A 16,509-nucleotide genomic window follows, 5' to 3' on the forward strand; every position below is an offset into this window, starting at 1 on the left:
CTTTCTGGAAGACAGGAGCGAGAAGGGTCCCCGCGATGTCAAGGATCCACACCCACCCTTCGTTTCTTCCACGGCTGGGCTTGCAGAGTCCCACGTGACTGATGGATTAGTGACAAGATGGGTCCCTCTGGAGAGGGAGAGAAGGAAGCAGTGATGTGGGCCTCCCCCAGGCAGGGAAATGGAGAGGAGGGATTCCAGAGCATCTGGAAGAGTACTTGTGAACCGTCTGAGGCCTGCACGTTAGGGAGAGAAGCAGGGCTGTGGGGGAAAGTTTGGTTTGGGTCCAGGCTGGAAGATACGGTTTTCCTGGGCTGCAAATACCCTGACTCACAGTGGCTCGACTAACCGTGGCTGAGAGAGTAGCACCGAAGTTTCTCTCACGACATTCCTAATTGGGTCCTGGAGCGGTTTCGGGCCCTGGGGAAGTCAGGACACGGGTGTGTGCCCGCCATTCTGGGCACACTCCTCACAGGCCCGGCGGCAGGCCTCGCCCTCACAGAACACCGACCAGGGCGGGCAGGGGGGCCAAGGGCTCTGGTTTTGTTGGGGGGGGGGGTTACTCTTTCCCAAGACCCCTGCCCTCCATCTGGGACTCCCAGCCTCCAGAGCTGTGAGAGCAACGTTCAAGCCACCACCTGCAGCACTTCTTTCTAGAAGCCTGAACGATGATGATCTGCCACAGGTCCAGGCTCTCTGCATCCCTCTGGGGAAGTGGAAGCAGGTCGGCGGCCTTTCAAGTACAGGGACGTCACGTGAGCTGCGAGCAGGCGCGCCACCCGCTGTGGCAAGGGACGTCGGGCGGCTGCGCTCCAGGCTGGAGCCGAGGGCCCCGCGTCCGCGTGGCTTGGGCAAGGCCCCCCCTTCGGAGAGCGGCCTTCCCGGGCGGGCCCGTCCGCGGACACGCTGGCCTCTCGGGCCTCCCAGAAGCAGCGGTACTTTGAGTGGTTGCTCGTCACGAGACCAGGCCCCCTCGCGAACACCGAATAAACCTGCTAGCGTCCGAGGTGGCCGGCATGCCGGCCGCGGTCTGGTGCGGGCGTCTGGCCCGGGGGTCCCCTGCCTCCGGTCACTCTTGCCGCGTGTGGACAGTGGGCGCCGGAGCACTGGGGGGGGGGACCCTGACCCGGGGAGCCAGCTCTCCGGGACCTGTCCGGTGGTCAGGATTAGGCAAGCCGGCCCGGCAGGAAGGCCCCACGTTCGCAAAGTCTGCTGAGCAGCAGGTGACTTCACAGCCGAAGGCAGCCCCGGCCAGGGCCCCCGCACCCCGCACTGGGAGCCTGGGTCCCAGTGTCGGCTATTCCAGGCTCCGGGTGCTCTGCATCTCAGAGACTGGTTTCCCTGGACCGGTATCCTCATTGGAGCACGGAAATAAATGTCCTGTGTTATACATTAAAAAAAAAAAAGGGGGACCCTAACTCGACAAGGATTGTAACTGGCAAGTAAGAAAGGTGGCGTGCAATCTTGAGCCCCCACGGAGCGCAGACAGGCTGGCGGGCGGCCTCTGCGGGTTCTTCTGTTCAGAGGCCGAGTCGTTTCTCGGCCCCCAAACCCACCAGGGATGCGGGGGAGACCCACGCCGCGAGGGAGTGGTTCGCCCAGTGACTCCTCTCAGACCACCGCGGACCCCTTCAGGGGAGACCGGTCCAGAGCGAGGCGCTGTGACGTCCGCGGGCGGGAAGCGGTCCCCGCGAAGTGGGTCTGACTGGAGCCCGCACCCAGAGCCGGCAGTCCGGACAGCAACAGGGCTACTGCGCTGCTTGAGAATGAAACGCGGAACCAGGTGCTACGTGCGGTAGGTTTTTGTTTTTAAATTTCTTCTCTTCATCTGATCGCATGTGTGCGCGAGTGAGCACAAGTAGGGGTGAGGGACAGAGGGAGAAGCAGGCTCCAAGCTGAGTGTGGAGCCCGGCTTGGGGCTCGATCGATCCCAGGACCGTGGGAACCTGACCTGAGCCCGACGACGGCAGATGCTTACCCGACTGAGCCCTGCAGGCACCCGGGGCAGCGTTCAGAACCAGACTGCCCCCCACAACCAGCACGCACTCCCAGCCTGCAGGCCACCTGCTTGCCAAACCACCAGCGCAGTCAGAGAGAAGAACTAACCCAACAGCTTCCAGGCTGAGAGAGGCAATTCTGAACCTTCACTGACGTCAGCGTAGACAAGTGACCTTTTGACTCTGGTTATCTGACTGGTCCCGTAAGGATTCCTCTCCCCCTGGTGGCTTCTAAGTAAATTTTATGAGGATTCTCCAGAAAAACGGAATCTAGAGAACCATACATGGGGCAAAATGGCATGGGGAGGAGGGGCCCCTGGGGTCAGGCCACTGGGTTCGACCCAGCTCTACTGCTCCCCAGCCAGCAGAGGAGCGCAGTGCGAGGCTAGCCCCGACTCTCAGAAAAAGGACTGGCCTCTGCTGTGGGCGAGGTCCCATGAGCCACGGTCACTTTAGGTGAGAGACACTGGTCCACCTGGGAATGGGAGCCACGGTGCCCTTCCTTCCACTCAACCCACTCTAACCTCCCCGAGTTCCGTCCCAGTGGAGACCCTGGTGGGGCTCTGAACGGCTCTTCAGAGTTCCTGCAGGTGGCGTGGGACCAGGGTCCCGGGATTCCCTGGGGACCACGGGAAGTCTCATCCCACGCTCGCTGTGTGGCTCTGGGCTAGGAGCGCTCAGGCCACCCTGCTGTCTCGTGGTTTCCCACACTCCCCTCCCACGGCTCTCTGCATCTGCTGAGGCCCTAACACACCCTTCACAGGATCGAGCCCACAGTCCACGGCATCTGTAGCACAGGCTCAATGTTTTAAGCTGTTAAATGTACCTACAGATTGAAAAAAAGACCCACTTGAACCCCCTCATCCAGGCAGCGTTTGAATGACAGTCGGGAGTCTCCTGCAGAGGAAGGAGACAGCGGTGGGCCGGAGAGCCCGCTTTAATGGGACACACACAGAAGCCCGCGCAACAGCACATCCGCTGGCATGAGTCTCTGAGCACGGAAAACCGCAGGTACCAAACAGTTTCCTATTTATTACAGCAGCACCCGCAGGGTCTGGGAAGGAGACACTAACAACTGCAGATGCGCCACCAGACACCCCTTTATTCCGCCACGGCGGGGGGCCTCACTGCATCGTAGTCTCCATTTTCCCCTTATTCTTCAGACTCTCCAGGCTTCCGGATGTCATCGATCTTCAAAATCATTCTCACCATTTGCGTTGCAAGAGAGATCTGCTGCTTTTTGCCAATCAAAGTTTCTATGACATGCTGCTGCTTCATATCTGCAAAACACAAACACATTATCCTAAATATAATTTATAGTAATAACTTGTTCTCATTCACAGACTCACAATAAAACTTAAAAAAAAGTACAAATCTGGAAGAAGCCCCCAGTCCTAGTTACATTTTCAGAGGAAGATGATCTCGTTAGTCCCAAGGACACTACGGAACTTGAACCTGGGTGCCAGAAAGCTGCGGGGGACACACACACACCCCTCTCTCCACTGACAAGCCCAAGTGCTGAGCGCCCACATAAAACCTTGCAGACACGTCTCGCCCCATAAAGTATTCGCTACTAACATAAATAATTACAAGAAAGGCCTAAAAATTAAAAACATCAACAGAACCAGGCACGCAAATTAAAAACAAATTTAATCATCTGTCTGACAAAGAGTCGCTACGGTTATTAAAACCTGCTGGCTGTGAACATGAAAACCACAGCACAGCTGTCGTTCCAAGTAAAAGCACAAATCCTCAGATTCCAGGCTTGGGAGAACGTGGAACTCTGGACTCGGCCCTGCTAGCCCCAGAACCATGAGCACCACCACTGCAGTTAGCTTCTGCTAGCTCATGCCTGACGCCCCAGCAGCGGCCGCACATCACAGGAAAACACCCTGCAATGTGTGGACGCAGACCCCAGGATCCTCGGAGAACACCAAGTCTGCTTCAGAGCTGCTTCCCAGGACACCCAGAACCTACCTGACACACACCTGTGTAAAAGAGAAAGCTGGGAACTGTTTTTGTGAAACCAAGGACTGAAATGGGAATCACCTTTGGTATAAAAACAGCACCTTATACTTCGGTGATTGAAATCAGTCCTCTGTTGCCAGGACCAGCAGTCTAACCAACTCCTAAGTAATCGAATAAAACTTTCTGAAACTCGGGACCTACTGAGCCTCTACTTGAGAAGACAGGATAAGCTCACGCTGTGCACCATATGCCACGCAGTCAGCACGAATCGCTCGATTTCAACCCAACGCAGCCCCTCCGGGTCGGCGGGCTCCTCACCGTTTGTGCCCTTGTGCAAACAGTCGATCCCCAGAGCGGGGTTCATCTCCTTCACTTGTCTGGCCCGGACTTCGGTCATCGTCTGGATGGGATTCATGCCGCTGTTTTCAGAAAGGGCCATGGGGATGACCTCCAGCGCGTCGGCGAACGCCCGCATGGCGTACTGCTCCAGCGTCGGGCACTGGAAGGGACGGGGATGCGGTTAGCAAGCTTGGCAATAAGGACGAAGAGGCCAGCACTTTGGAAATGTAATTAAAGCGCGTACTTTGAAAACCTAACTCACGCAGAGCTCTACCAACAGGCAGTGCTATTTTTAATCTACCAGAGTACGTAGCTGTCACTATGGAGGGAGAAAAGGGTCACACACGAGAGAGGGCTCCCATCAGCTCTCCCTACTTTATTTTTAGTTACGATGGCCAATTAACCTGGAGCTTCGAATACCACTGCGTGACTGGAGAGCAACTGTAAAGGCCGGAATGGCCGCAGGAGGCGGAGAAGAGGGAGTTTTGGACACGAACATGGCGAGAATCCCAGACCGGACGCTGGGCACCCACGGCTACGACGCTCTGTTGGCGGCACCGCAACCGTCCCTGCCCGAGTCCAGAAGCCCCGCCCGGGCTCTACCTTGTCGGCCTCCTGGCTCACTGCCAGTGCACACGCGATCTCGGCGGCGCCCCCGCCGTACACCACGCGGTTGTCGCGGATGAGATTCCGGATGACACACAGAGCGTCGTGAAGCGATCGCTTGGCCTCCTCGATGATCTAGGGAAGAAGTTTTGCCTCAGTTACCGCTACCACGATGTGCCTAGAGCCAGCCGCCGGCCGCGTTTGCTGGGCACTGGAAGTACTACTACCACCCCATTAAAACGGTCCAGGTTAAGAACAAATGGAGAGAACACACTAGAATGTTCGTTACCAGATGGTTTCTACCTCCACCCTCCCTCTCCTCTCCGTAATGTAGTTAGAACCACACAGACGCAGCCATAGACTCATTCTGAGACCCACGACCGAGGGAAGGGGTCAGAAAATCCAAAACTGACCAAGAAAAGCTTCACCGTTTAAATAATCACGATGCAATAAATACCCCTTTTCGGAGAAGGGAGAGATTACCGTGGTTATTTAGTTGGGTTCCCTACTTTCACTTAAGTGACTCAAAAACCAGTGTGCCTTGTAGATTAACAATGGAACAAGGTCTTTGATAATTTCATTTCCTGGTAAGTCCTGGTCATTTCATATCCTGGTAAGCAATCGTGTCTCAGGTAAACACCTGATAGGCAAAGCCAAACCGTATACCAGAAGCGAATGAAACGCAAGACAAGGAACTGGAGCCTCACCATCTTATTTCCTCCTCTGATGAAGATGGTCACCGCCCTGGAGTTCTTACACTGCTCGATGACCAGCATTTTGTCCTTAGTGGTCCCGAAGGAGATCTCTTTCACAAGCCCGGCAAAGCCCAGCTTCTCCGAGGTGAGCTCCGAGAACCGCGGCACGATGCGGCCTCCCGTCGCGATGGCGATCAGCTAGGCGGGGCGGGGCCAGGAGGAGAGAAGAGCTGGTGAGCACTGAACTGCTCCAATCAGACCACACGTGAGCCAAGCTCTATAGTGCATCCAAGTCCTAACCCACACTCGCCCAGAAAGTCAAGGTCAACCCAAAAAACCGTGTCATTCAGTGTGGTTTGAAGGGCTGATGTCTTGGTCGGGCCCCATCACCCTGCACATACTCCCAAGAACTCCTGGCCACGGTGAAGGCCAGAGGCCGTGTGTGTCTGGGCACAGACCACATGTGGGGTCGCCGTCGGCACGCGGCTGACATGGAAGTGGCTAAGACAGGGCTTTCTGCCTCAGAGCGCCAAGTGGGATGACAGATGGAGAGCATTTCTGAAAACCAAGGACACCAGAACTACCCGGCTGTGCTATTCTTGTAACAATTTATGTTTTTATAAATAAAAAAAGATTCCGGCACCTCCCCCCCAAGCTCCCCTCCCCTAACCTATGGAGCCTTGGCACAAGTGCTATCAAAGCAGCCCCAAGAACCCTCCTACACTGTTGGTGGGAGTGCAAGCTGGTGCAGCCGCTCTGGGAAACAGCATGGAGGGTCCTCAAAAAGTTGAAAATAGAGCTACCCTATGACCCAGCAATTGCACTACTGCATATTTACCCTAAAGATACAAACGTAGTGATCCAAAGGGGCACGTGCACCCAAATACTTATAGCAGCAATGTCCACAAAAGCCAAACTATGGAAAGAACCTACATGTCCATCAACAGATGAATGGATAAAGAAGATGTGGTATAGACACACAATGGAATACTATGCAGCCATCAAAAGAAGTGAAATCTTGTATTTGTGATGGTGTGGATGGAACTAGAGATATCATGCTCAGCGAAATAAGTCAGTCAAAAAAGACAACTATCATATGATCTCCCGGATAGGAGGAAGTGGAGATGCAACGTGGGGGGTTCTGGAGGTAGGAAGGGAGGGAGACAAACCATAAGAGACTCTTAATCTCACAGAACAAATTTGGGGTTGCTGGGGGAGGGGGAGGGTGGCTGGGTTATGGACATTGGAGAGGGTATGTGCTATGGTGAGTGCTGTGAAGTGTGTAAACCTGATGATTCACAGACCTGTACCCGTGGGGCTAAAAATATGTTTATTAAGGGAAAACAAAACAAAACAAAACAAACAAACAAAAAAAGCAGCCCCAAGACACTGGGGACCATGAGCTCAGCCCCTGTGTCCGTAGGAGTCTGCGCACGGCGCGTCCTACCTCTATTTCGGGTCCTCCCACCCAGCGAACTGCAGGCAGGTTATTCTGAAGAAGCAGATGATTCGCTTCGTCGTCGAAGCCCCACTGGCAAATAGCTAGATTAGCCCCCGTTTCTTTAATCTGAGGGAAAAAAATGCCACAGTCATGTCACTCACTAGAAGTGTTCCCTGTGCTTGAAGAAAGCTGGGATACACAGCAGGGTGTGCACTAAAACAAAGCACAGAAAAGAGGAGAAACACCCAAGCATCTACCTTCTGTCAGGCCCAAATTCCAAACGATGAACAGATTATCAACGGGAATCACTGCAGTTTTTTTTTTTTAAAGATTTATCAAGAGACGGAGCATGTACAAGCGCAAGCGTGGGGGAGGGGGAGGATCCCAAGTGGACTCTGAGCTGAGTGCAGAGCCCGACACGGGGCTCGATCCCACCACCCTGAGATCACGACCTGGGCCAAAATCAAGAGTGGGGTGCTCAACTGACTGAGCCCTCCAGGCACCCCTGGAATCACTTCAGTTTGTAAACGATGCTTTAAGAATCAGGAATTCATGCTGAACCCCGTGGCTACAGGGAAATAAAACGAAGACGTGTCAACAAGGTTTGTGAGCACGGCCCCCGACCCGGGGTGACAGCTGTCTTTCACCACAGATACCGGTGAGGCAAGTTCACTCGTGTGTGCATATAAGAGAAACAGCATCTTCGAGACACCTTCTCCCCCCGTGCTTTCCTCACTCGAGTGCACCACCCTCTGTGGATTAACACACTACCTCAGGGGCGCACAGAGGTGATCCTGCCTCCCATCCCTGCAGACGGCTAAGCCATTTGTCCCGGGAAGGCAGCAGTGACCAGAACCGTCTGTGCATCCTGCCCTTGGCGGTCCCCTGTGGTGGCTAGGCCATGCCTCACAGCACCCAGCCTCCTGAATCTTCCATCACCAGCTCTCTGCTTCTAGTCCCTGACCCTCAGGAACGCAGTCTGTTAACAGCCCCCTCGTTCTTGCACTGCTTCTGGCACATTCCTGCTGCGAACAAACCCTGACTGTGCCCTGAGATCCATCGGCCTCAGTATTGCTCCTCAAACGGCTGGTTTTCCCTCCCATGTGCTCAAAATAGAAGGGGGTCGTTCTTGGTCCCCACAACTAACGACAACATTCCTCTGTGGCCAACTCTCTTTAGAACGTTAGCCTCTAGTCCTATCACATTCCTGGCAACCCACACATGTACCAACATGCTCCACCCAACTCCCCTGGTCCTAGTTTCTGCCACCTTTGTGCCCAGTGCACCTTGGCTGGCCTTTCCACGGCAGTCTTGTAGCCCAGATAATGGGTCTTAATTTACAAACTCCTGCCAGCATTCTCCCACCTCTCAGCCTTGCTGTTCCCTGCACATGCCAACCATGTTCCTGCCTCAGGACCTCTGCACATGCTGCCCACGCCCATTTGACCTCAGCCTGGAATGCTCTCCACCCAGATACATAGCGCTCTCACTTTGCTTAGGTCTCTGGCCACATGTCACCTCCTGAGAGAGGTTTTCTCTGACCAGTGTCCTTCGCAGAGCCCCTACTCACCTTCCCCTTCTGCCTCAAGAGCCAGAACTCTGCTTTATTTCCTGATACATCTCAGGCACCTACAACAGCGCCTGGCATATGGTAGACACAGATCACGTAAGAGCAGATGAATCCAACTACTTCCATGAAGAAAGATGTCATGATAGCTTCTAGGGTGTCTGTCACACCCTAGCAACGTTCACGTTCAAGCTGCGGACGCTGTACACTCCCAAGAACAGGATTCCGAAGAGGAGCCACTGTTAGGGTCATGCACACTAAGACACTAACAACCACGGAAGAGCTGGTAAAGGCGTTTACAGTACTCGGACTCACGTGCGCGAAGAGCAGGAATCGTTACTCACTACGCTCCAGCGGGACTCCTGTTCCTCAGTAACTCTCCTCCCTCCCAGCCAGGGGCAGGTGCCTTGGACGCGCTACGCTGTACTGAAGTCATCGGACCGTGCACGGGCCAGCAGAGGCGTCCGGGAAGGCCAGCAGGGGACGTGGCTGGCTCCGAGCCGGCCGGCCGCTCTTCCAGGCACTGCCCGCGCTACGGCGCTAAGCCAGGATCGGCTCACTCGCCTCCGTGAGAGCCTCTCCGTGCCCGGTGCCCTCGGATTTCCTCTCAGGGTGGACGGTCGTTACTTTCCTGACTCGGAACCGAAGGAAGGGGGGTGCCTGCTGCCAACACGCCAGCTGTGGCCACACGGCAAGGGACCCAGGCCGTGCAGGCGAGCGCCCTGCGGCCTCCACCGCGGACCACCCGCAGCTCGCCCAGCACGGCCCGCGGGGGCCTGAGTGCGACTGACGGCCACGGCCAGACCCACCTGCTGAATCATCTCCTCGAACTTCTCCTTCTCGTACTTCTGGAGGGCCTTGTAGTCCTCCACAGACGTCACGTCCAGCTTGTGCTTGGTCTTCGGCTTCGGCGGCTCGAACGGACACGTGAGGATGGCGATCTTGGCGTCCTCCACTTGCTGCGGGGACAGAGAAGCCCTGAGGGCGAGGGCGAGGGCGAGGGCAAGGGCACGACAACGCCGCGGGGCGCGGACTTACTTTGGGCATCTGCGGGTGACTGAAGTCTTTGTCCACGATCACGCCCTTGATCAGCTTGGTGTCCTCCAGCCTGCCGCCCACTTTGCCTTCCACTTTGATGAGCTCGAAGTCCACGTCCCGGCGCTGCATGTCGGCCACAGTGAGGACGGCGTTCACGGCGATCTCGGCCATCTGCCGGTGACAGCTGTTCACCCTGGGGGGGAGCCCAAGAAACCGTCCACTTTCGCCGGCAACGACTGTAACCGAAGCTGGACACGTGACACAACGTGGTCCCTCAGGTACATTTCATTAAACCAGTGACGTTTCAGAGGCTGTAGCCAGCAGTGCCACCAGAACCTGTGCTTTCCAAGCCTGGGGCAGGGCTTCCTACTCTGGGCCCCACAGACCCCAGAGAAACCTGTAATGGACAGGGAAAGCCACGACATCCTGTCTGAATGAGGTGATGCGCTTGGTAAGAAGCGAGAGCCTGACCCGCCGGCTGCTACTCTTGTGGGAACTTCCGCCAACATCAGTTACGGACTAGGGGGGTGGCAGTAGTGGTATCTTTTTTGAAACCTTTAAAATGTCGGAACAGACTGCTCAATAAATTTACTTCTGGTTCTGGAAAAACTGCATGGAAATTTAGTACCTGAACACAGAGCCAGAAATCTCGAATCATTTATGAGAGAAGCAGAACCATGAAGTCATTTGAGTTTTTAGGATCCTAACTAGGGGTATCTATAGTATTTTGCGTTATACTACATACATTTGGCCATTATTGGTGTTTTGAACACCTTGGTTCTAAAGACCGACGTGTGCTCGACTTTGTGAAACCCTGCAGAGAGAGCCAGGCCAGCTTATAAAGCTGTAACACGAGATCCGTGCATTCTGGGTAAGGGTAACACCTGCCTTCCGGGAGGAAGACTGTGCTGGGCTTGGGGCCGAGGCCATTCCTCCGGACAGCCAGTCTCCGCACCCAGCACCGGCACGACAGAGGCACCTAGCACAGCACTGTGGTAGAGGCCTTTCCCCGAGGGACAGAAGGAGCAACAACACTTTCTGTTGCACTCGCCCTGACACCCAAGTCGACTGTAACTTCCTTTTCGCTGAAACTACCACATACACAAATTAGTAATTAAATTATTTCTCACACTGATCTTGATTCAAAACAACCAGTGTAATAAAGTACCTCAGGCCAGACTTTTATGCTACAACACGGCAAGAGCCAGTAAATCTCTATTACTGTGTAAATGAGTGTGTTCCTTGGCTGAGGCTGCTGAGTCTCCAGGGGCAGGAACTGTGTCTCTGAGCCCCCAAGAAACGGCAGCAGGCCTGGCAAACAGCAAGCATTCGGCAAAGGTGGAGAACACCCAAAATAAGTCAATTTCAAGACTGTCCCTTCTTACTAAATTAAAACTCTGAACCCATAACTTGCTTGTTGAATATATAAGAGGAGCCCCTCCCCCTAAATGGCTTTTTAAAAGTCATTTTAAAAGCAAAGAAATGGTGAGTGTTTTGAAAACGAACACTGCCCAAGGAGGACCTATCCTGCTGAATTAAAGAGCATCGCTCACAAACACTGGACAGGATTTACCACCCAAGCCTGGAACTCCACTTTCCAGCTACAACAGGCACATGTGACTGTACCTGTATTACAAACGAAGCAAACCAAAGTAACAGAAACAGAACGCAGGACACGGAACGAGTACGAGGCTACCAGCGGCCTCAGAAGGACGTCGTTCGTCACAAGCCCACACGTTTGGCTTCCGCACAAGTGCCAACGGCGGCGCTCTACTGTAAACGTACACTTTGGAGCCCAGCGTGGTCTTGGCAGTCTGGATCAGGGGCTCAGTGTCCTTCATGTCCACGAGGACACTATCGCTGATCTTGTCCAGGTGCTCGATAGCAATGCGGGCAGCCTGCTCGTAGCCGTCGGCGATCCTGATCGGGTGAATGCCGCGGTCCAGCAGCTGCTCGGCCTCCTCCAGCAGGGCGCCGGCCAGGACTGTGGACAGGACAGCGCGCGACCAGTCAGGAAAACGCCAAAGCTTCTAGGATCGATACTGATTAGCTGCTAACCCTACAAGCAGGAAGGCTTTGGAATTAAAATAAAAGTACCTCGGGGACAGAGGTATTTTAAGAGAGATTCTGGTTTTGATTTTAGGAAAGATCTACAGTTCTCCCCTTATAAACGGGCACTGAACTCTCGGTGGTGGACAGAATGTAACTGAGAAACACAACCTAAAAACATTTTTGTAAGGACAAAAATCTCCTGTATTTCCTGGGTCAAGAATTTCTTTTTTTTAGGATTTATTTTATTTATTAAAAGATTCTTCTTCAGAGAGAGAAAAAGATCATGAATAAGGGGGAGAAATAGAAGGAGAAGCGAACTCCCCACCGAGCAGGGAGCCTGATGCAGGGCTCAATCTCAGGACCCTGGGATCACGACCTGAGCCGAAGGCAAACACGTATCTGAGCCATCCAGGTGCCCCCAGATTTTTTAAAGTAATCTCCGCACCCAACATGGGCTGCTAACTTACAACCCTGAGATCAGGAACTGCACAATCTACCAAGTGAGCCAGCCAAGTGCCCCTCCCAGGCCAGGGATTTCTATTCTGCAGAATTTGTTAGTGATAAGATGATCTAAAAATTTATGCTTCATCCTCCCCACCACCTTCCCTCCCCCTTATTTTATGGTCACAAAGAGGAAGAACACTGTTTGTTTCACTACCCCAACATTAACGCTCCAAGTACATCCATAATAGTGCTTCGTACCCAAAAAATATTTGCTGAATAAATGAATTCAAATCTCATCTGCAGAAAAGGTAACATTACAGCTATTTCCCTCTTCAGCTTCCTCAACTTTTTAAATATTTCAGACCATCAGGAAAAAATGTGAGACTAGAAAAATGAATGGTTTACTCACTAACACCATTCTGCTACATTTCTCTACGAATACACACAAGTAATTCTGTTCAACTCTGTGACCGTTAGTGGGGAACATCACAATGTGTCACCCCTAAGTACCTGAGCGTCGACTCCGGGTATAAAGGCATTCTCCCACAGCACTATAACGTAACTGCCACGCTCAGGAAAGTTAACAGGGTACTATTCTACAATGTGCATTCCACAGGCCCCACATATATCCCAAACATCCCTCACAATTAAACAAAACAAAAACAAAGAGAACAACAAAGCACCCACAGCCAATCACATGTTACGCACTCATCTGGGTGCCATTTCTCTCTGGCTCCCTGGATTTAGAACAGCTGTTTAATGCTGCCCCAACCCCTTCTTGTTCTTCCAGGAAAAGGACTTTTAGGCCTTGGACTGACCATGTCCTTCAACTTGGACTTGCACAACTGTGTCCTCACATCTGATGCACAGGAAGTATTTTTGGCAGGTATGTGCGATTTTAACTACTCTGTCTGAAATGGGGTGTTAGAAAGGCTATTGTGCTTTCTTACCAACCACCCCCGTGGTCCCATCTCCGATTTCATCATCCTGGGATTTGGACAGCTCCACCATCAGCTTGGCAATCTGGTGATCGACATCCATCATGCTCAGAATCGTGGCACCGTCGTTTGTGACCGTCACGTCGCCGTCCTTGTCCACCATCATTTTATCAAGTCCTAGAGAGGTGGCAATGTTTACGATGGCATTAGGGAAAAGAACAAAAACAAAATATGTACGAAAATTATGAAGTTAGGCTTCTTGACTCATTCCCCATTTCTAGAACTTATTTTAAAAATTTAATTACATGAAAGAGTATCTACATGCAGACAGTCTTAGGTTGGCAAACACAGAGCAGGACACAGGAAGCAATCTAAAGGGCTAAAACCAGAGAAATGGGAGAAAAAAGGAAGCATCACTAAATGTAACATTAATCATCAAAAGGGACGACTACAATTTGGAAAATGCTAATGAAATGATGTGAAAAGGGAGAAAAAATCCCTGACGTGAAACCATATGCACCTACGATTATAAATATGTTGAAAGCCCGGAGCACACAGATCAAGTGTGTTAGCGTAGGGTCCCAGGATGCCCCCTGCTCCATGTCCCAACCTTCTAAAAGGATTCTAGCAACTGTCTGTAATTGATAGTATTTGTGAAAAAACATGGAATGATAGTCTCTTACCATTTGGTCCAAGTGATGTTCTCATGGTATTTGCTACAGCCTTTGCCGCCATGATATGAGACTAAAAAATGAAATAAACAGGAAAAACAAATATTCAAGTTACCTACAATTTTAAGTTAAAACCACACAACTAATGATTATAAAATCTAATTATACAGTTTCTACTCTCTAGAAGCTTCTGCATTTAAAAGTCAACACACAGGTGTAGTGTGGTAACCTTCACCAACAGCAGCTTGAGTAGACCATTCTTACGTAGAAGAACTGGAAGCTGGTGCTTTAACTCAGCACGTCTAGGAGGCAGTTCTCCTACCTGCCCCATTTCGCAGTCGAGAGCATGGGCGTCTGACCGGACAGGCCTTGCGAGACCATTCTGCCACGCTAACCTCATGCAGAGTCCAGATGTCCCCGTGCAGCACCTTGAACTATCACGTCACGGAGTACTGCGGAGCCGTACCATTCTCTTCCACAGCTGAGCCAGTACATGGCCCGTCTGAAAAGTCACCCTTGTCACGTGCCGAGATTATCCCTTTCCTGTTTGCACACATAATGTTGTTTCCTTTGCTCCCAGTCTTGCTGTCACCTCTGGATCCAGAGGACCCTACAGAAGTCCAGGGTCTCTCATCTTACTTCCGATCTTTAGTCATCCAACATCCAGCTAATCCATCCATCTTTCTCAAACATGTTATCTGCTGGTCTGCAAACCTTAAATGACGTCCTAGTGCTTCAACACTGAAGTCTGAAAGCTTCAGCGTTTCCTCCAATGCCCTTCACAACCTGAGAGCTAGTTCCCCTTCCGGTGACGATGGTCCACTCTTACTTTCTACATATGCCTCTGACCCTTGAAAGAGTACAGTGCATAAAAGGCACTCGGCTCATCAAAACCCTGACCAACTTTCAAAGAAGTTCAAACGCAACGTTCTGTGAAGCCCTCCTGGCTCACTCCATCAGACAGGTAAGAAAAGTCAAACTTGGGGCGCCTGGGTGGCTCAGTGGATTAAGCCGCTGCCTTCAGCTCAGGTCATGATCCCAGGGTCCTGGGATGGAGCCCCACATCTGGCTTTTTGCTCAGCGGGGAGCCTGCTTCCCCTTCTCTCTCTGCCTGCCTCTCTGCCTACTTGTGATCTCTCTCTCTGTCAAATAGATAAATAAAATCTTAAAAAAAAGAAAAGAAAAGTCAAACTTCACAGATCTGTGAAAATCCAGGTAATCATTAAAATACACATTGACAGGGGCACTTGGGTGGCTCAGTGGGTTAAGCCTCTGCCTTTGGCTCAGGTCATGGTCTCAGAGTCCTGGGATGGAGCCCCGCATTGGGCTCCGTGCTCAGCAGGGAGTCTGCTTTCTCCTCTCTCTCTCTGCCTGCCTCTCTGACTACTTGTGATTTCTGTCAAATAAATAAATAAAATCTTCACCTGATCTTAGCCAAAAGGCCAAGAAGCGATAACAAATAATCTTAAAAAAAAAAATACACATTGACAGATTTGTCTGTGTAATGGAATTTTTAAAGGATAATCATCACAGGTAAGCAGTTTTTTTTTTTTTTAAAGATTTTATTTATTTGACAGAGAGAAAGATCACAGGGCAGACGGGGGGGGGGGGAGCTGGCTCCCCGCTGAGCACAGCAATGTGGGACTCAATCCCAGTACCCAGACCCCACTTCCTAAAGTAGTTCTACCTGAACTGCGGTTCTGCCGAAACCCCCTTACTGGCTCCCCTCCCTTGGAGGATTAACATCTTGATTGACTATGAGGCATTCAGGCTTCCACGTTGGGGGAATTGCTGTTAACTTACACGAGACTGGGCTCCATCAAAACCACGCTGCTCTGTCCCTCTACAATGCGTCGCGTTTTCCTGCCCAGCCTTTTGCCTTTGCTGTCCCCTCTCCCCCAAAGGCTACTCTGTCCCATTCAGAACAGTGACCCACCCACCCTCCGCCTTTCATCCACATCCACAAGGGAGATGCTGGTCACACGCTGCCTCGTATTCCTTGCATCTTCCACCCGGCGGGGGTATTTTCTTACTTAAGGGCGCACGCGTTTCGTCTTTACGACACCACATCCCGCATCCCGCCATGTAGGAAGGCGCTGAGAAATGAAATACGTTGTAAACGACTACGCCTCTAAGAAGTGACAAAAAAAGGGAGCCCCATCCTTTGGGGGCTGTTGCTTCTCCCCTGGCCAGGCGAGCAGAGAACACCCTCCCTGCGTCTTCCCGATGGAAACGCGATGCGAAGGTCCGGACTGGACAGTGGACGGACGCGCGCGCAGTCTACACCGAGCTGCCCCACCCAACGCCGAAGGGCGCCAGCGGCTCCGCCCCAACCCCCAAACCGGGATTAAAGGCTTCTACGCTGGCCTCGCCCCAGCTCAAGGAGCGGGGTGCAGGGCCGGAGAGGGGACCGCGTTCCCCGACCCTCCCCGGGAGCACATGGCGGAACCGCTCCGGGGCTGGCGCAGGCGCAGAGCCACGGCTCAGGCCGCCTCCCCTTAAGACACCGGCCGCGTCCGTCCCGCTACCTTGAGAGCCTCCAGTCCCATAAGACGAGACTTGCGATCCTGATCCTTGATGATGAGGAAAGGGCGCCCATATTCATCGAAGGCGAGGGTCCCGACCGACGCCATGGTGCAGCAGCGGTGGTTAGTTTCCCCCAACCGGTGGCGACCGCTCCGGAACTGAGCACACGCCTTCCGCTCGCGGGAGGGCGCTAACGATGCGCGCAGGCGCAGTCCCGGCCGCCTGAGACT

At 52.8% G+C, this 16,509-nt stretch overlaps 1 protein-coding gene across 1 annotated transcript; it reads right to left on the reverse strand.

The window, feature by feature from the left end:
• Positions 1–3,006: 3,006 nt before the first annotated feature.
• On the reverse strand, positions 3,007–16,464 carry CCT5 (chaperonin containing TCP1 subunit 5). Its single transcript, XM_044233875.1, has 11 exons — positions 16,282–16,464; positions 13,766–13,826; positions 13,095–13,259; positions 11,434–11,632; positions 9,649–9,841; positions 9,420–9,569; positions 7,050–7,169; positions 5,615–5,800; positions 4,905–5,042; positions 4,281–4,461; positions 3,007–3,274 (listed from the first exon to the last, which is right to left on the reverse strand). Exons 1-11 carry the CDS (start codon positions 16,384–16,386, stop codon positions 3,147–3,149), a joined length of 1,626 nt encoding a protein of 541 aa, XP_044089810.1. The 5' UTR covers positions 16,387–16,464; the 3' UTR covers positions 3,007–3,146.
• Between the last annotated feature and the right edge of the window lie 45 nt (positions 16,465–16,509).

Source organism: Neovison vison, chromosome 1, assembly GCF_020171115.1.
Source record: "Neovison vison isolate M4711 chromosome 1, ASM_NN_V1, whole genome shotgun sequence".
NCBI lineage: Eukaryota > Metazoa > Chordata > Mammalia > Carnivora > Mustelidae > Neogale > Neogale vison.

Bases quoted from the DNA above. Each gene is read 5' to 3' on its own strand.
- CCT5 (XM_044233875.1), bottom strand. From the start codon at position 16,386: ATGGCGTCGGTCGGGACCCTCGCCTTCGATGAATATGGGCGCCCTTTC. The intron at 9,570-9,648 runs GTAAGTCCGCGC...CTGTCCCCGCAG, and splicing joins GTCACCCGCAGATGCCCAAA to CAAGTGGAGGACGCCAAGAT. The intron at 4,462-4,904 runs GTAGAGCCCGGG...CGTCCCTTCCAG, and splicing joins TGAGCCAGGAGGCCGACAAG to TGCCCGACGCTGGAGCAGTA.